The 16822-nt window shown below is 38.9% G+C and overlaps 2 protein-coding genes across 7 annotated transcripts in view; both read left to right on the forward strand.

The window, feature by feature from the left end:
* The window catches only part of LOC146374310 (unconventional myosin-XVIIIa-like), a 123348-nt gene that overhangs the window by 25930 nt on the left and 80596 nt on the right, over nucleotides 1-16822 (forward strand). For 3 of the 6 annotated variants that reach the window (XM_084950317.1, XM_084950320.1, XM_084950321.1), the window contains exons 3-5: nucleotides 13127-13189; nucleotides 13712-13799; nucleotides 15713-15819. In XM_084950317.1, the coding sequence (XP_084806443.1) occupies nucleotides 13127-13189; nucleotides 13712-13799; nucleotides 15713-15819 (258 nt within the window). The remainder of the gene's footprint in view (nucleotides 1-13126; nucleotides 13190-13711; nucleotides 13800-15712; nucleotides 15820-16822) is intronic. The other 3 variants (XM_084950318.1, XM_084950322.1, XM_084950319.1) reach the window with 1 other exon arrangement.
* LOC146374311 (uncharacterized) lies at nucleotides 1691-11163 on the forward strand. The gene is made up of 4 exons (XM_084951530.1): nucleotides 1691-1729; nucleotides 3572-3604; nucleotides 6299-7396; nucleotides 9097-11163. Exons 1-4 carry the CDS (start codon nucleotides 1691-1693, stop codon nucleotides 9217-9219), a joined length of 1293 nt encoding a protein of 430 aa, XP_084807656.1. The 3' UTR covers nucleotides 9220-11163.

Consider the following 16822-nt stretch of genomic DNA (forward strand, 5'->3'; position numbering starts at 1 on the left):
GACGTTTACCACGCTTCCATGAATTGGAGAGGGTTAGACATAATTGAGGTGAAAGCAATGATGAAAAAAAAAAAAAAAGCATCAAGCTCTCCAAAACACACATTGTGTACACTCCAAAAAAAAACCCTTCCTTCCTTCAAATCCAATGATTTGAGTAAACACATGGAACCACAACACGACATATAACCAACTTTGAGAACATTGTAAGCAACGAGACATGAATAGCATCCCTGCTTGCAAATAGCAAAGGAGAAGAGAAAAGAAGAGGAGTCTGTAATGCGTAAGCGTAAACAAAAATCCTTACATATCCCAAAAGTAGGAGAAAATCAGACAAAACAGTCTACTCACAGGGCTGTCCCTCAAATAAGCATGAGTACATAAACAATCTTTCAGTGTGATTCCGCTGTAACGGGCAGGTCGTCCAGTTATCTTCTCGCCTCATCAGTCGAATGAAACCACTGTCTTACACTGCTGGGAGATGTGATGCAAAGTCTTAGGATACAACAGAGCGGGTTTGAGACCGTGTTTATACAGCTCAGCCATCACTTCTGGGTACTCCGTGCGTCTGTTTAGAACTTCCGGGCAGTAGTCCTCCACCATGCGAATCTGCAGTTCATGGTATTCTAGTTTCCCTCTTCTCTGGGCTTCTCAGTTAAGAAGGTTCTTTATCTGGTACCAATGAAGGTGTATGGTTTCGGGGTGCAGTCTCTGTCCTGGGGCCGGCTGGGAGAGACGAGAGAAGTTGCATGTGGCAGCATTGATGAAAAATAATTAGAGCCTTTATTGTTGTAATTACTCCATGTGCTGAAGTGAATGTAACACCTGCAGCATCAGCCTCATATATAAAGCCACAATAAGCAACAAATAAAATCTCGGCTATGTGCCTGGGATGACCTTCATAATAGGCAGTTAGACACGCACACAGGCAGGCAGGCAGGCAGGCAGGCAGCTGAGATGACACCAACTAGAGCAGCATGTGTGGTTGAGCAGTGAGGCAAGTGATTGAACTGTGGCAATGGTTGGGGGAGTGAATGGCAGAGCTGTCTAGAAGACTGGAAGGCTGGGGCTCCTATTTTTACCTTTTAGCAGCCTCCTATCACAACAGCTGTCCCCGTCAACTCTTGTCTGTACACCAACAGGAATAGCCAGCCTATCATAGTGCTCCCTCTCTTGTCAGCCCTGCCGTTTCACTCTCTACTTTGTATGTCTCTGGCTGGTCTTTCAGATCTATTCCTCTTTACCCAGTTACTGATTTGGTCTGTTGTTTGAGGACTACTTTAATACAGAAGTTGTGGGACTGCTTCATTTACAGGTAGAATTATTTATACTAACTATTTTTTTTTTTTTTTACAACAAGTGGTTTCTTCTGCTGAATATATATGACAAGAATGGGGCCTTGAGGCTCTACAGCCATTGCCACTATTTATGGCTAGAGATGGACAAGGGGGGGCTTTGCCAACTGAAAGTAGCATTACACAATACAACTTCCTTGGTTCTTGTTGTAGTCCAAATTTTTCTGCTCAGATGTTGGTCAGTAAGTGGTCCCAGTTAACTTACTTTACATTTATGTTTTCTTGGAAAGGATGGAAACTTATCAGCTTGTGGCAGATATGGTTTGTACATTATGAAAATAATGTTACGATAGATTTTTACATTCACATTGATTCACATTGTCTATAAATTATACAGGATGAATGAAGCTGTGATGTTCTCACCTCCAAACTTCACTGTTGGTATAGTGTTTTTGGTGTCATCTGCAATGTCTTTGACCTCCAATCATGGTTGCATTATGGCATCCAAATATTCAGTTTTGGTCTCATCTGACCAAACCATATTCTCACAGTATTTCACAGGCTTGATGAAATGTTGTTTAGCAGATTTTAAACGTGTTTCAACATGCTTTTTCTTGAGCAATGGAATCTGACCACAAGTGATTTTTGGCCCTTTGACAACCCTTCTAATAATTCCTTTCACTCCTCTGTCTGAAATCTTGTGGGGAGCACCTGGCCATGGTCAGTTTATGGTGGTTTATGGTTTATGGAAACGTTTTTTATGCATTTTCCATCAAGCTAGCGGATCATCTTCTCCGTCTATGACCCCCTTGCTGAGATAACAGTCCATTTCTATCTGCACCTTCTCCTCCATTGTGCAATTTAGCAATTAGTTCGCCCATGTTTGGACTTCTTCTGTGTTCTAAACGCGGAAATCAGTCCGTGGATGATTACATTGCTCTGCCCATCAAAAAGTCTGCGCTTGCGTGAATATATTGCCTATTGTTAGTTATTGGACTGACGATTGTCCGTTGGAAAATATTTACATATTGCCCAACCTTAGCCCCAACAGTGCTCACTGGAATCGTCCAGTGCCAAGAGTATGCTTGGAAACAATAAGGTTGGGAAGGTCTTGCGAGAGCTCATTGGTTTTACAATCATGAAAAGTTTCTTGTGCGGCACCTTGGTTTTCATAGGCCATCAGTTGAGACTGAACCAGCTGATATTAATTTGCACAAAATGACAGGATTGCTTTCTAATTACTGATGAATTTTAATGCCTTTTTGCACCTCTCTTTCTTGATGTGTTCAATACTATGTAATAATAGATTGGATGGGTCGTTACCAACATCTGGTGATAATTTCATATCAATAGCACCTTGATTAGTGACATAGTCAGTACTTATTTTTACCTGCTGTGTATGTTACAATCATTATAGTAGTATAGTACTATGATACACCATTCTAATTTGATATTTTATATTATGACACAGTGCTCAATTTAACTGTCAAATGTATATGATTGTGGGATTTGCATAAAATATTTGTATACACCACATAGATGTTGGCACTCACAATGTCCTTGGCAATGCTTATGGAAACTTTTATCAAGATTAGCCCACTTGTGTAGGATGAGTTACTTTTGATTTTGTATAGTTGTTTTTACAAAAAATGTTTACATTTCTTAGAATAAGCTCTAACTTTGTGCTCATTCTTTGTTTTTCTCAGTGCTTTGTCATTAAAAACAAAACGTTACTTGCGCTGAAAATTCAGTGCGTCCTGGTGTGTGAAGAAGTTTCTCTTAACTGTGTGTAATCTTCCTTTCCTAGCTTTCCTCCACCTCCTTCACCTGCTTTCATCTCATCCATCAAAGTCCATGACAGCAGATCAGCCAACATGGCATTTTCATCTCGTTTTTCGTTCTGGGAACAAAAGGGAAGTCTTGTTTAGATGTTTAGTAGAGCACATTAGTGTGATGGGACTACTATGGTGTACTAACATCTCTATGTTTGGATTTGTGTGGCATTTGGTGTGGCACCCCACTTCAGATTTTAATGGCTTTCACTTATTTTATGTTATACTTAACTAACGCAATTTAAATGCAGTAAGTGCATTGGTTTCAGCTCTTGAAATAGTAAGACAATTTTTACAGCACATTATTGCACATTATATTGCACTGAAATAAAAATATTTTCATGCAAGAGATGGCTCTCAGAATATGTGCATGTTTTGAAATTTGCATGGTGTGCAATGGATCTAAGCTATAAGATTTTGATCTGGTTTCCTGTTCAACACATTTAGATTAAAGAAGATAACAAGCCAGCAAACAAAAGTGTAAGTAAACAATGGCATTAATTAGAGTTTCTGGCTCTCATTTTAGAATCGTCTTGGTTCTTGACATTTAAAATCCAGTGTTTTAGCATGGTCTTTGTATTTATATTTCAGGTTGAAGTGTTAGGATGACACATTTTATGGCAAATACCCTGTATATATTGCCATCATCTATTTCTTTGTTGTTTTTTAGGTTAAATCTGTGAATATATTTAAAAACAAAATGTTTTGTTTACAGCACTATTCCTGAAATATTTGTGGCAATATATTTTAAAGCAAATGTAAAGCTTTCTGAATTATTTAAACTACAATTAAAGATAGTAAAAAAATGTAATTAGTGAATAAAAAAGTGAGAAAAGAAATAAACACATTTAAAAAAATTAAAATTAAAAAATTCTAAGTTTGTTGTTGCATTAGTTAGTTGTAATAACAATACGCAAAGGTTCTTTTCAAAAGTATAGAATGTTCAAAACAGTGTAAAACACAGAAATGCTACAGATTATTAATAAAAAATATATAAAACATTTCTATAAATAACTACTTTGACTTTAATCTGTCACTGACTGTAACAGACATGGCATGTCTGGAACACATCACTCAAGAGGTGCCTAGGAACCATCCTAGTGAGATGCCCAAATTCTTGAGCTGGCTCCTTTTGATGTAAAATGGCTCTACTCTGAGTGTATACATATTCTCATTCTTTCAGTTATTACCTAAAGCTTGTGGCCATAGGTGAGTGTAGGGATGTAGAGCTAATGTAGATCTACTGGTCAATCAAACAGCTTTGGTTTCCTGTCAACAGTACAGACCAGTTCACTGTCTGTATCACTGTGATTGTGGCCCAGATCCGTTTCCCCTTCCCCCCGCTTGTGAACATGTCCCTAAGAGACTTAAACAACTATACTTGGGTCAACAACTGTCTGAGGCCCTTTTGAAAACCATGGTCTCAGACTTAAAAGTGTTTCATCAGGCCACCCCTGATGAAGTTGACAGAAAATCATATCATCTGCAGAAAGATGGAAGAACCTGAGACCACTAAATTGGAGGCATACCACCACTTGGCTATGCCTACAAATTCTGTCCATAAACATCTCCAGAAAACATCTGTCTTGAATGTCCTCAAGAGGATAAGAGCTCGCCCAGAATTCCGTACAAAATGCATTGTTCCTCATGAAACTTCTCCCACACCTGAATTTTATATCAGCCACTGCAAGAGCCGCACTCCACATGGACTGCTGGTACCTGTCAGCTGCTTCCCGAGTACTACAGGAAAACCAAATTCGACAAGACTCCTGCTTCAGCTTGACGCCACCTTGGTGTCCAGCATGTAGTTCAGGGATTACTACTTTGACAGGCACCAACCACCTTGTAGCTGCAGGTCTATGCATCTGCCTCAGTAATGGGTACTTGGTATGCCAGGTCTGTCCAGTGTCCAAGACATGCACCTGTGTGCTACACTTTCTAATACCCCACCCTGTGACTCCAAGAAGGCTGGGTATTTTGAAAACTTGTTTGGCACATAAAGGGCAGTGATAGTCAGGACACTTTCCCCATCATCCACCAAGATGAGAAAGTCTTGACCAGGAACAAACCCTAACTTACATGCACCAAATTGTGAGATACAAGTATCCTGACCCCTGCTCTCAGCCTCACCACGGCAAATGGTAAATGGACTGGTTCTCATATAGTGCTTTTTTTACTCTACTTCAGTAGAAGTAGAGTAAAAAACTCAAAGCACTTCACTCAAAGCACTTCATAGACACACTTTTTTTTCTACATCTTAAGTGCTTTCCAGCCACCCCCGGTCTCCAGAAGACTGGTTCAAGAACCCACACTGTGTGTTGAGACAAACTCGACTATATCTACCTAGTATCTCTCAAACCCAACCACTCAGGCTTCTTTCCCAACAGACAAGTGATGTTCCATGCCCCAAGTGGTAGTTTCAACAGCTGGGGGTTAGACCACCAGGGTCTCTTCTCTTTCATGATGCTTGACACACATTGCAGTTGAAAACGTTCTTAATTATTATCATTATCTAAACATCTAGGCTTATCTCTTTCCTAATATATAATAACTGGAATACTCATTCGCATCAGCATATATTTGAACTTAATGCCACAAAGTTTTGGTTTTAACTCATTCCATAGTAGGTAAATCCCTGTAGTGTACTGGATTAATCATGCTAACATGCTTTAGCTGATAGTTGGCAACTAGCACTTTCCCAAAACCTTGAGGTGGACGGCTAGACATCTTGTTCCAGGAGAGCAAATATGTCATTATAGATAGACCTTTGGACCTGATGCAGCATGCTGACTTATTTTATATAGAACAGAAACTCTCAAACTGATTGCTTTGGGATGATTACATGTTCTTATACACCCTTTTAGTGTTAAAATTAGTACCATGTCTAGCAAAATGGAGCTGTGATGTTTGCTGAACCTGTCCTGAAAGCCTTTGATTTCTTAGGGAGCCTGTTTTTAGGCATTGGATTTCTAGGCTAAATTCAAAGTCATTGGAAGCTCCAATATTGCATTATGTTGTAGGGTTAAAGGAATATCTGTTCTTCTCTGTTACTAGTCTTCATAAAATTCATTGTAACACACCAACATTTTTATTCTTTGACAGAATAAGACATAATGCTTGGATTTTCATTACTTGTCTACATTCATGTAATTGCTTTCTTTTCTCTGTGAGTAGTCAGACAGTGATGGGATTCCCGGCCGAGCCAAGTCAGTACCAGCTCTAGATCCTGGCAGGGGTTTATTGAGGGCAAAAAGTCCTACTGCAGAGTCAGTTGCCAGGATCAGGAGTCCTTCCCCACCAAAAGTCAGGACACCCATAAAAGTCCAAGGGCACTTCAAAAGTCCTGAGCCACCATCAACGACGGCGGCACAACTTAAAAGTCCTGAACCTCCACAAATTCCTCGGAAGCTTGAACCAGATTTAAGTGAGCAAGAACAAAATGGCGTGGTGGGAAAAAGCACAGTCAATGGTACTGCCAATGGTATCATCAGCCTTCCAGGCACCAGCACCAACCAAATGGCTACCACTGATGACCAGGGTTACACACGTAAGAAAGTAGTAAAGGTTGTTCGTCGTGTTGTCAGGAAGGTTTTACCCTCAGAAGATGAGATCAATGTACCAGCAAAGAAATCTGACAAAGTTACGGAAGTAGGCAAGCCTGCTACTGACACAATCAAAGTAGCAGCAGCAGCAACCTCCGTGTCCCAAACCCAAGTGATGCCAGGATTCTCTTTTAAACATGATGTCATCAAAACAGAAGACAAAGATGATATTTCAAGGGGCTTAACAAGCCTTATGGTCAGAGGCAGAACAAGGGAGCGCTTTCCAAGAATATTTCAGGATAACCGACCAGAAAAAATGGAGTTAGACAAGATAAGTGAGAAGATGGATGAAAAACTTGACTTGAAGGAGACAACAAAGGAGCAGAATGAAGTTAAAGCCAAGCCAGAGTTGCAGGATGTTAAACACAAATCCAGCAGCTCTTCTCCAGTTACAAAGGAAATAACATCTTCTCTGGCTTCTGTTAACCCTGCTAACAAAGCAACTGTGGGCTCAGCTTCAGGTTCTTCCAAATCTCCTCATTCCCGACCTTTATCTTTCGCACCAGTTATGGGCTTCATCCCAGCTCCTGACTTTATACCTGAACCCCAATCATGTTTCACTGCATCAACTTCTGTGAGCCCTAATCCTCCCCAGCCCAGTGTTGGTCCACTGTCTTCTACGCCTATAGGAATTGTTTCTATCCAGAAACCTGCTGTTAGTCAAAAAGAGGTACAGTCTAACACTTGGCATGTCGTCTTGACTTTTGGGACATGGTGTTGTTGATGTTGGGTGCATAGCATTTAAAATGCATGTTTGGAGTGAAAGAGCACTGTAGTGTTTGCTAATAGTGTTTGCACCACATTTATGTGTAATGTTAGTGTTCACAGTGGCTAGACTCAGCCACTTTTAAAAAGCTGTGGAAGACAAATGAGCAGAAGAAATTGCAACACACAAGGAAATGGTTTACTTGGAGTCTCTTGAGCTAATTGCCAGTAGATGATGAAGTCACTAATTAGTAATTAGTCAATTGACTTAATGTACAGTTGTTCAGTTGTTTGACATTTTATATTGAAAAACTGTTGGTCATTTTCTTTGTACCTTTTGTTTTTGGGCATTCAACAAGGGCTCTTTTATGAATACCCTGCTTCTAATCAGCTTAGCAACAGGTGGTGTTATATTTGGAAATATTAATATTATATCCAACCAGTATTTCTCATTCTTGTAATCATTAAACCACAAGCACATGTTTACGTCCTCAGCTTAGTCATTTCTACAGAATGCTGGTGTCGCTGTCAGAATTGTATGTTCTTTAGCGGCTATGTAAACTCCTATGGTTTTAAATACACGTGCTAGTTTTGAGGTTTATGACTCTTGAATCATTTTTGTGATTAAGTCTGCCAATGAACAAGGAGGACAGTTTCAGTTTTTAACCTTTGACATATCACATAGCAGAATGTATTTGATAATAAGCCTTGTTTGCAAAGATGGAGTGTCAGCAAAGACATTTTTCAAACAGGGAACTTTGGTAGCCTGACATGACTAGCATCACCAGGTAGAGCCAGTTACTGCAATTCTGCTTTGTGGAAAAGCAACTGAAAGAAAAAAACATTATATTTGAAAATGATGCTGCCACAGACAAGTACGCTAACTGGTCTGCTGCCTGTTTCTCTCTTTATTTTCTCTTTAGCGCTCTTAATTTTTTCACACATTCTGTTTGGTTTGTTCCAGATTGTGTACTGCCAATTTTAGTAATATACTGTGTTACTCTGTTACACTGTTTTTACACAGTTTTTTTTAACCTCCTAAGACCCGAACTCTTTCATGGCATGCAATTTTAATTTCTCTTTGGGACCTCATGAATGTAAAAACAAAGAATTTTCTTTTTTACCTGATTTTGCTCTACAAGGGCTGGATATCCACATATGACATTTGTTTTAAATTTCGATAGAACAGTGGCAGTATAATGTCCTCATAAGAGATATCAGGCCCTTATGGAGCAGCATGTTTTATTGTCGTCTAGACAACCCAAAATGTGATGTCCACATATGTGGATGCCCAGTCCTAGGAGGTTAAAGCATACGTACTGTTTGAAGCAGAAGCTATTTATATATTACTACTATTACTACTACTACTACCTATGTAGTGCTACTACAGAACTACTAAACATGGTGTTTTTGAAATGGATTCCATGGTAACCCAAACTGCTTATGCTGTTGATACAGTCAGTGTATGTGTTTGAGTCTCCTGTGGGAAACATTAGTGAAGTCAGTGAGGATATCTGATGTACTTGTTTATTTTTTAAAGATGACTAAACATAACTAAAATACATATCCATCTGCTGAGGACATTTCTGTTTGTGTCTAATTGTGGGCTTTGCTTCATCTGTGTCAGTGTGCTCAGATTCAGTATTTTGCTGCTTTGACCTGTAGGAGGCACCGGTCAGTCCAACTGAGGAAGCTCAGCGACGCCTGATGAAGATCTTTGGCGTCCCTGTAAATAAACAGATAATATTGCCTTTGAATTTTCCGTGTTTACACATCAAAAAAATCTAACCAGCATTATTCACTTCCCCCATGGTCTAAAGCAGTTTGACGATTAGGCAAGTTAAAGCACCGATGTAAAGGGGTGGCTCTTTTTACATTTCACATTTGTGCATGTGGCAATAACACAGTGTGCTGGTATGAAGCAACTGGTGGTGAAAACTGTCATGCCATGTAAAGTAAGGGACAGTTAACCCTGTAGCAAAAAAGTAAAGAGCCCATTATTGCTGTCATAATTTCGTAAATGCCAGGTGTTACCTCTACATATAGTGTGCTGGCACAGGAGTACAGCAGTTTTCTTGAGAAAGTCTCAAGCTGTTGCAACATCTCCTTCTTTATAGTCTGAAGCCCTGTGATCCTCTGCACTGATATCTCATTGAAATGGCAGTAAAAACTGACACAATCATGTCTTCAGCCTGGCTGTGCAACCGGTAAAAGGCTCCAAAAAAAGCATAGAGATGCTTCAAGTGGTGCTCCCATTGATTATTGATTATTTACTGCTTTGCCAGTGGCGTCATTGAGTCAGTGGTGTTAAAGAGAAAAACTGTTTCACCAAAGGGAATCCAGAATAGCTGAAATGGTTGATTTAAAGTCATGAAACAGCTTAGTTTAAAAACGGCTGTTTTTAAAAGTTGCTCTCTGAAAGCTGCTAAATTTATTCAGTTAAATTCTGTTTTTTTTTATTTATCACCAAAAACTATGAGGCAACTGTTGTTGTGATTAACTGGTCTAATGTTACATAGTCTTGCATCTCCACACCCTGCCCACTCAGTCACTTTGGTAAACTCCACTTATGTGCCAGCTAATAGAAAATATTCCCCTAAAGACAGCAAGACAGTACCATGACGACATGGAAGTTTTTTTTTTTTATCTCTCCTGTTCATATTGAATTCTGGATCTTTGATGAAATGTTAATTAACCTTCAAATGCACTCTTGCAGTTATAACGATCTGTGTTGCACAAGGTCAGGTTAAGTTAAGCAATGGAAACTAAGTCTGTCAGCAGGGTTAGGGAAAAAAATCAGCAAATTCTGAGCTTTAGCTAACTAGTTCTGCTGCCTGTGTTTTTTGTTGTGCTGTAGTCTTTTTTAACATCTCAGAAATGTTCCCCTTCCTTTCTAATTTAATAATAACTTCACCAAAGCTGTTAGCATACATCACTATTTATCACATTGATCATCATTCCACTCTCACAATTTTTTTGCAACAATTTCCCTTACTACTGTGTTGCTCATTACCTGACAATAAAAACTTGTACTCTATTAAAATTATATTTCAAAACAATGGAAAAATTACTGGAAACCTTGAAAATTGGGCTGCCCTGATAAACATGAATTGGGCCCACAGTTCTTCTTGACTTCTGATGCAATGTCAAATTCTGTTACCTTTAAATTCAGTCATTTTGCTGGAGCTGCTAGAGCTGTGGACACTACAGAAACACCCACTTATGGATTTTGTTGTAGACTTGACAGGTTTCAGAGAGAGTTCTGCTTAAGACATTCCTGTGGAATGAAACTCAAATTATATCTCGCTAGTTAGTTTTGTAGCACATTCCCTTTCATGAGTGATATAACCAACTTACCCAATAACTGAATAATTGAACTGACTACATTCTCATTAGATAGGGGAATTATTTCAATGCCATGGTTACTCATTGTAAAGCCATTTTCCCTTTTCCATTGCCACTCAAATGTTCATGCACTTCTTGTTACTTTCATGTTCTGCAATATTTTCATCTGAATTTCCATGTTGACTGTGTCTTCTGTGTTCTTCCCCTCATTCCCTGTCTTTCTCTCCATGCTTTACTCACACTGCTTTTGCTGGTTGTCTCTGTGGCTAGCTGGAGCCAGCAGTCAGTGTTTCATCTTCTGTTGAGGCGCTCGTGTCTGCACCCCTGCAGGCTCAGGGCACCCTCCATGCACCACAGACCTGCATTTCCCTGGGGCTCCTATCTGGAATTTGTACTCATTTGACATGTGAGAATGTAAGGCCCAAAATCCTTTTAATTTCCTCAATTTCCCCCATTTGAAGTATTGTATTGAACTAAATTGAATCGAATTTTATTTATGTAGTGCCAAATCACAACAACAGTTGCTTCAAGGTGCTATTGACAGTTAAACTCCACGAAACTCCACATACGCTTAATATGTTTGGTTTTGTTAGAGCCCCCCCTCCCCCTCTCTCTCCCTCCCTCCCTCCCTCTCTGTCTCCCTCTCTCTCTGCAACTGCAAATCCTAAGTAAAATGTATATTAAAAAGAAGGCAAACCCAAATTGTAACATGTTAAGAAACAAATAAAGCCATTTTGAAGAACAATAGGCTGGAAAAGTAAGTGGTACTAAATACAAAAATCCAATAACTGGTCTCCTCAGTTTGCAGACATTTGTAGAATGAGCCTGTAAACAGTGGTAACCTTTGCCCTGTCCTACATTTTTTTTGACCTATTGCCATCAAGTTCAAAATGACCTCAATTCTTTCCTTAAAAGAGTAGATTTTCTCAGTTTCAACATTTGATGTGTTTTCTGTGTTCTGCTGTACTTCTGCTATTGTACAGCATCCCAACATTTTTGGAATCAGAGTTGTATTTCAGGCTTTCAAGGACTTTTTCTTACAATATAGTGTTAGTCCTTCAATTCAGGCATGCTAAACTGGATAAAGTCTTTCTAAAGATGAGAGCAGCTAAGACATTATACAGGGATGCTAAAGTGATATAATAACCTGCAGATAGTTGGATATTAGGTTGGGTTGGATATTAGGTTGGGTTATTAAATTAATAATTTCCAGAATTGCCAACATATTCACAGAGTGGTATGTGTGGCACATGGGGGGTTGGGCAGGGAGTTCCTACTTGGCACGTGTTTTTTAGTAAATGCAATCATGAAAGAGCTTGTTATGAAAATAATTTGTAATCATCTATTTGGGATTTTTTTGGTTTTAAGCAGATAAAAAAGTTAATTTAAATACATGAAGCAGTGAGGAGGCTGTCACTTGCAGCCTTCATCACAGATTGTTTGACAACTGTGTTCACTTATTTGTCATGAGCACAGAACTCCAGGGCTTTCTCATTGATGGCTGGCTGAAATGGCCAGTAGCCTATAACCTATTGCTCAGCCTTCATATACTAATCAAATTTCCTTGTTCTTTATCGGTATAAAAAGTCTAAACTTCACTGTTGGCATTTTCAGTTTTCTGTTCCATTGTATTGGGTGCGTCTACTAAAAATCTCAGATGAGTTTGAATATCGGTCAAGTTTTCTAAACATCTTGCGAATGCAATAACTCATAACTCATAACTCAGAAGGAATTCATCTAGGATTTTCAGATTGATACCACAGGTGCATCAACAAAAAATTGTGGATGAGGTTGAATCTCAGTGATCTCAACCTAAAGGTCAGAGTAAGTTTTCTGTCAATGTGGTAACTTGAGAACAAGGTGATGTAGGATTATGAAATTGGTAAATGGTAAATGGATCGGGTCTTGATAGTGTTTTTTTTACTCTGAGCACTCAAAGCACTTTACACTACTTGCATCATTCACCTATTCCCACCCATTCACACAAGCACTTTTTTCTTCGCTCTTTCTACGGAAGTGCTTTCTATCAAAGGCAATGTCTTTAGAGTCTTTATGAATGAGGCCTTTTTGCTGTCATATAATCATCATGTTTTAGTGACCTGTGAAACTTTCAAAATGTAACATTCAAGCAGTACTTTTAATCGATGATCATGCATAGTGAGTAGACTTAATTTCTCTTTCTCATATATTCTGGATATGTAGAGCATCTGTTGCAGTGACATTGTCTACAGCTGTGCAGATGATGTTTCATTTTATCTGTGTATTTGTTTGTATATGTCTGTCTGTTTTAACATATATTGCTTATGTATAACTGTGACCTTTAACCTTCTCATGCTGGCAAAATCACCAGGGATCAGTAGAAGAGGATCTTATTGCTCTCCAAGCATCTCATGCAGCAGCTAAGCAATCCCAGGTGTGGACTGCACTATGCCTGAGTGTGACAAAATCACCAGCTCATCCCTTGTGTTGTGCTGCATTGTGCTCGTGCTTGCAAAGTGCAGTGTTCCCTATTCATGTTTCCTGTTAAAATGTAGTAAAATGTAAGAAGTCATCAATAGGAACACCCTAGTTTTTTTTGTGCTTGTTTCCAGTTTACTTTGTTTTACACTTTCATTCTTGGTTCCCTATGTGTTTGTGTTCTTTCATGTTGTTATGAATATTGGGCTGAACCAAGCTACTCTCTGGCATTTTAGATACCAGGGGTTGCTACTGAACTGCCGTTTGACAAACGCAAATGTCCTCACACATTCTTCATACAAGCCTGATCAGTCAATCACATGATCATTATTTTGAAAAGCTTTAATTGCATCCTTTCAGCATGTACTGATATCTCACTGGAAATTCAAATGGTTTAAAAAAAACACATGTTGCTGTGAGTGGTCCACAGGTATAATTTCCCCTGCTGTCCTCTAATTCTGACCTTTGTCCTTTTTAGGTGAAGACTGAGGAACAGATTGCAGCAGAGCAGGCCTGGTATGAATCAGATAAAGTATGGCTTGTCCACAAGGATGGCTTTTCCCTGGGTGAGCCTGGCTTAGCTTTTTAAAAATGTTCTTACAGTGGCATCACATTTTTCCCCATTCCATTGCCTTTTATTGGTCTTTTATAAAAAGCTACATAGTTACTTGCTTCTAAATGTGTTTTTTAATATATCTACCGTTTAAAATACATGAGGTGTGTACGTAATATTTTACTGTAAAAAATCTGTTATTTTGCATTAACTTAATTTGTCCGGTTACTTTAGAGCCCCTGAAATGAAGGGATTGTGTTAAAAATGCTCTAGTTCCTCACATTTTTATGCAATCTTATCCAAAATTAGAAAAAAGTTGTCTCTGTCCAAATATTTATGGACCTAACTGTGTCATTGGATGGTGAAAAGAGTACCTAAATTACTTAAGTAGCTCCTGAATCTCCTTTAAATGCATCCTATAGTGGAAAAAGAAGCTGGAAAAAAAGGGGACATCGCTCACATCCTTGTGGCTGTCACTGAGGGAGTTAAATAACTCTCTGACTGCACGACATCTGGGGTGATTGAGATTTACCCTAGGTTTGAATGCTCGTGATCAGGGGTGTCAAACATGTGGCCCACGGGCCACATCTAGCCTGCAATAAAAATATATTCGGCCCACAAGATAATTTCATGTGTAAGTTAATAATGACATGTTGGTATGTGGGAGCTGAATCTTCAGCTGTGCTGGGAATTCATGCAGGCAGGGGCGCGACTTTACTTTGATTGGCACATCAAGCAGTCAATCACATGCAAAGACAGACTGGGATCATACCATTATGTGAAAGAAGGAAGAGGGGAAGAGGTTCTGAAGACAGCAAGTGTAGTGGTACAGGCCAGGTACACAGAGAGAAAAAGTGAAGAAAAGGAGCAAAAACATAAAATAAGCAGCATCTGGCTGCATTTCAATGATACTGGAGACTGCAAAGCTGAGTGCAGAATTTATCACATCTTTCCATTGCACAGGACAAACGGTGTCCAGGCTTTAAACCTCATATTCTCCCTAGTAGTATCAAATCCATGAAAATAAGGCTTTTACACTGAATAAAAAACACTGAAAAAATTGCTAAATTGAAGAAGACTAAATTTACAGTTCAGTATTAAATTCTACATAAAATAAACTACATACAGTGTTTTTGAATGGCAGAAATGGAAAAATGTGTGCATGTAGTACAGAGCCATGGCTCAGTGTCTGAGTTTTGCTGACCGATTTTTTTCTTCTTCTTTGTAACAGCAGTTTTTTTCTTTATCATGTAGAAAAACTGTTAAATATGTAATTTCTTTACACTGACAGAATGATGAGTTAAGGTCAAAGTGGGCCGTAGGTGCTCCACGATGTAAAATGAGTTCGACACCCCTGCTGTAGATGTTTTGGGGCTGTCAGCCTGCTTTTGCAACATTATGTTGAAGTCATAGAAAGTGCCTGTGGAGTAGCGGACTGGAGTCGTTGTGATGATGTGGTTTTGTTGGCTTCACTGAGCAATGATTTTCAGTTTGCACTGAGAAAAGTGTGTTGTTCTTATCCCGATCTGTTTGCAGCAGCTCAGCATATGCATTCTACAGCTTACCACTTAACACTGCATATATTTGCATATTTGAAATTAAATTTTTAGAACCTCCTAGCTGTGAAGTGTTTTTCATTGGGATTAAATGTGTTAATTAGCTATAAAAAATAATTTTATTGGATGATAAAGTCTTTAAAATGGAAATAAAAAAATCCACACATGTACATAAAAAACAAAACAGATCCGCAGAGGGGAAAACTGGTGGTCTTCTGGGTAAACTGCTCTTTAGAGTTTTAGATGGCAAAGTCATGCATTTTTCCTTTTGTTATTCTCTTTAATCATCCACTTAAGATATAGAGATCAGTAGAGTTGAGCACTTCAGTCAGGCAAAAACTAAAGTGTTTACTGTCTTATCTCTGGCTAGCCACCGTGATAAAGACAGAAACTGGCTCTCTGCCAGAGGGCAAGGTAAGAATCAAAATGGAGCATGACGGGACTGTACTGGATGTGGATGAAGACGACATTGAAAAGGTGAGTAGGTGACTTCCGACCCTGTTCATCTAAATTCAATTCAATTCATTTTAATTCAATCCAGCTTTATTTATATAGTGCCAAATCACAACATTTGCCTCAAGGTGCTTTATATGTTAAGGTAAAGACGCTACAATAATACAGAGAAAACCCCAACAATCAGATTAGCCTCTATGATCAAGCGCTTTTGCAACAGTGGGAAGGAAAAACTCCCTTTTATAGGAAGAAAACTGCGGCGGAACCAGGCTCAGGGAGGGGCGGCCATCTACTGCGACCGGTTGGGGTGAGGGGAGGACGATGAACTAGGTTTTCAGTATCTCTCTGAGACAGGTTGTTTCTAATTTTAGAGATATTGTACAAATAGAAGAAATCAGTCCTCCATGTTTTGTTTTGTTTTTATGTGCATTGAAGGACACATCCTGGTCAAAAATGCCTACCCCAGGGAGGCAAGTATAATGTAAAGAGAAATGGTCCTAGCACAGAATTCTGTGGAACTTCATAATTAACCTTAATGTATGAAGAGGACTGATGTTCTAGCTTTATAGAGGGCTTTTTTCTTTCATAAAGATCAACAAACTATGTTTTTTAAATTAGTAGGACACCTTTTCCTGTTAGACTTTTACCAGGGAGTCAATTACTTCTGATTTGAGGCTTTCTTTGTCAGAGGAGCTACAATCTCAAGAATCGTACGCAGTGAAGATGTAAAACTATTAGGAAGATAATTGACCTCTGTGGGAGTAGAGTTCAGGGGGCTACTTTGCCTTGGCTTATGGCACTAAAGAAGATAACAGTGCAGGATTTGTATTGTAGTTAAACTTAATTATAGCACTTTCAGATATACATTTACTGCAATGCATATAAAGGTCTAAGTTTGTCACTTTCACTTCTGGGATATTATAAACAATAATACCCATAAATTAAAGTAGATTATTAGATTAGATTGTTATGATCGCATTGAAGGATCCACAGTACAAAACTTTCATATCAAATCACACTGTATCAC

The sequence above is a fragment of the Perissodus microlepis genome, chromosome 14 (assembly GCF_051167445.1).
Source record: "Perissodus microlepis isolate ML-2025 ecotype Zambia chromosome 14, ASM5116744v1, whole genome shotgun sequence".
Taxonomy (NCBI): Eukaryota; Metazoa; Chordata; class Actinopteri; order Cichliformes; family Cichlidae; genus Perissodus; species Perissodus microlepis.

What these genes read in the sequence shown, in the direction of transcription:
- LOC146374311 (XM_084951530.1), top strand. Translation starts at nt 1,691, where the DNA reads ATGAATGAAGCTGTGATGTTCTCACCTCCAAACTTCACT. An exon ending in ACAAGCCAGCAAACAAAAGT is followed by an intron (nt 3,605 to 6,298) that starts GTAAGTAAACAA and finishes CTCTGTGAGTAG; the next exon opens with TCAGACAGTGATGGGATTCC. An exon ending in CTGCTGTTAGTCAAAAAGAG is followed by an intron (nt 7,397 to 9,096) that starts GTACAGTCTAAC and finishes TTTGACCTGTAG; the next exon opens with GAGGCACCGGTCAGTCCAAC.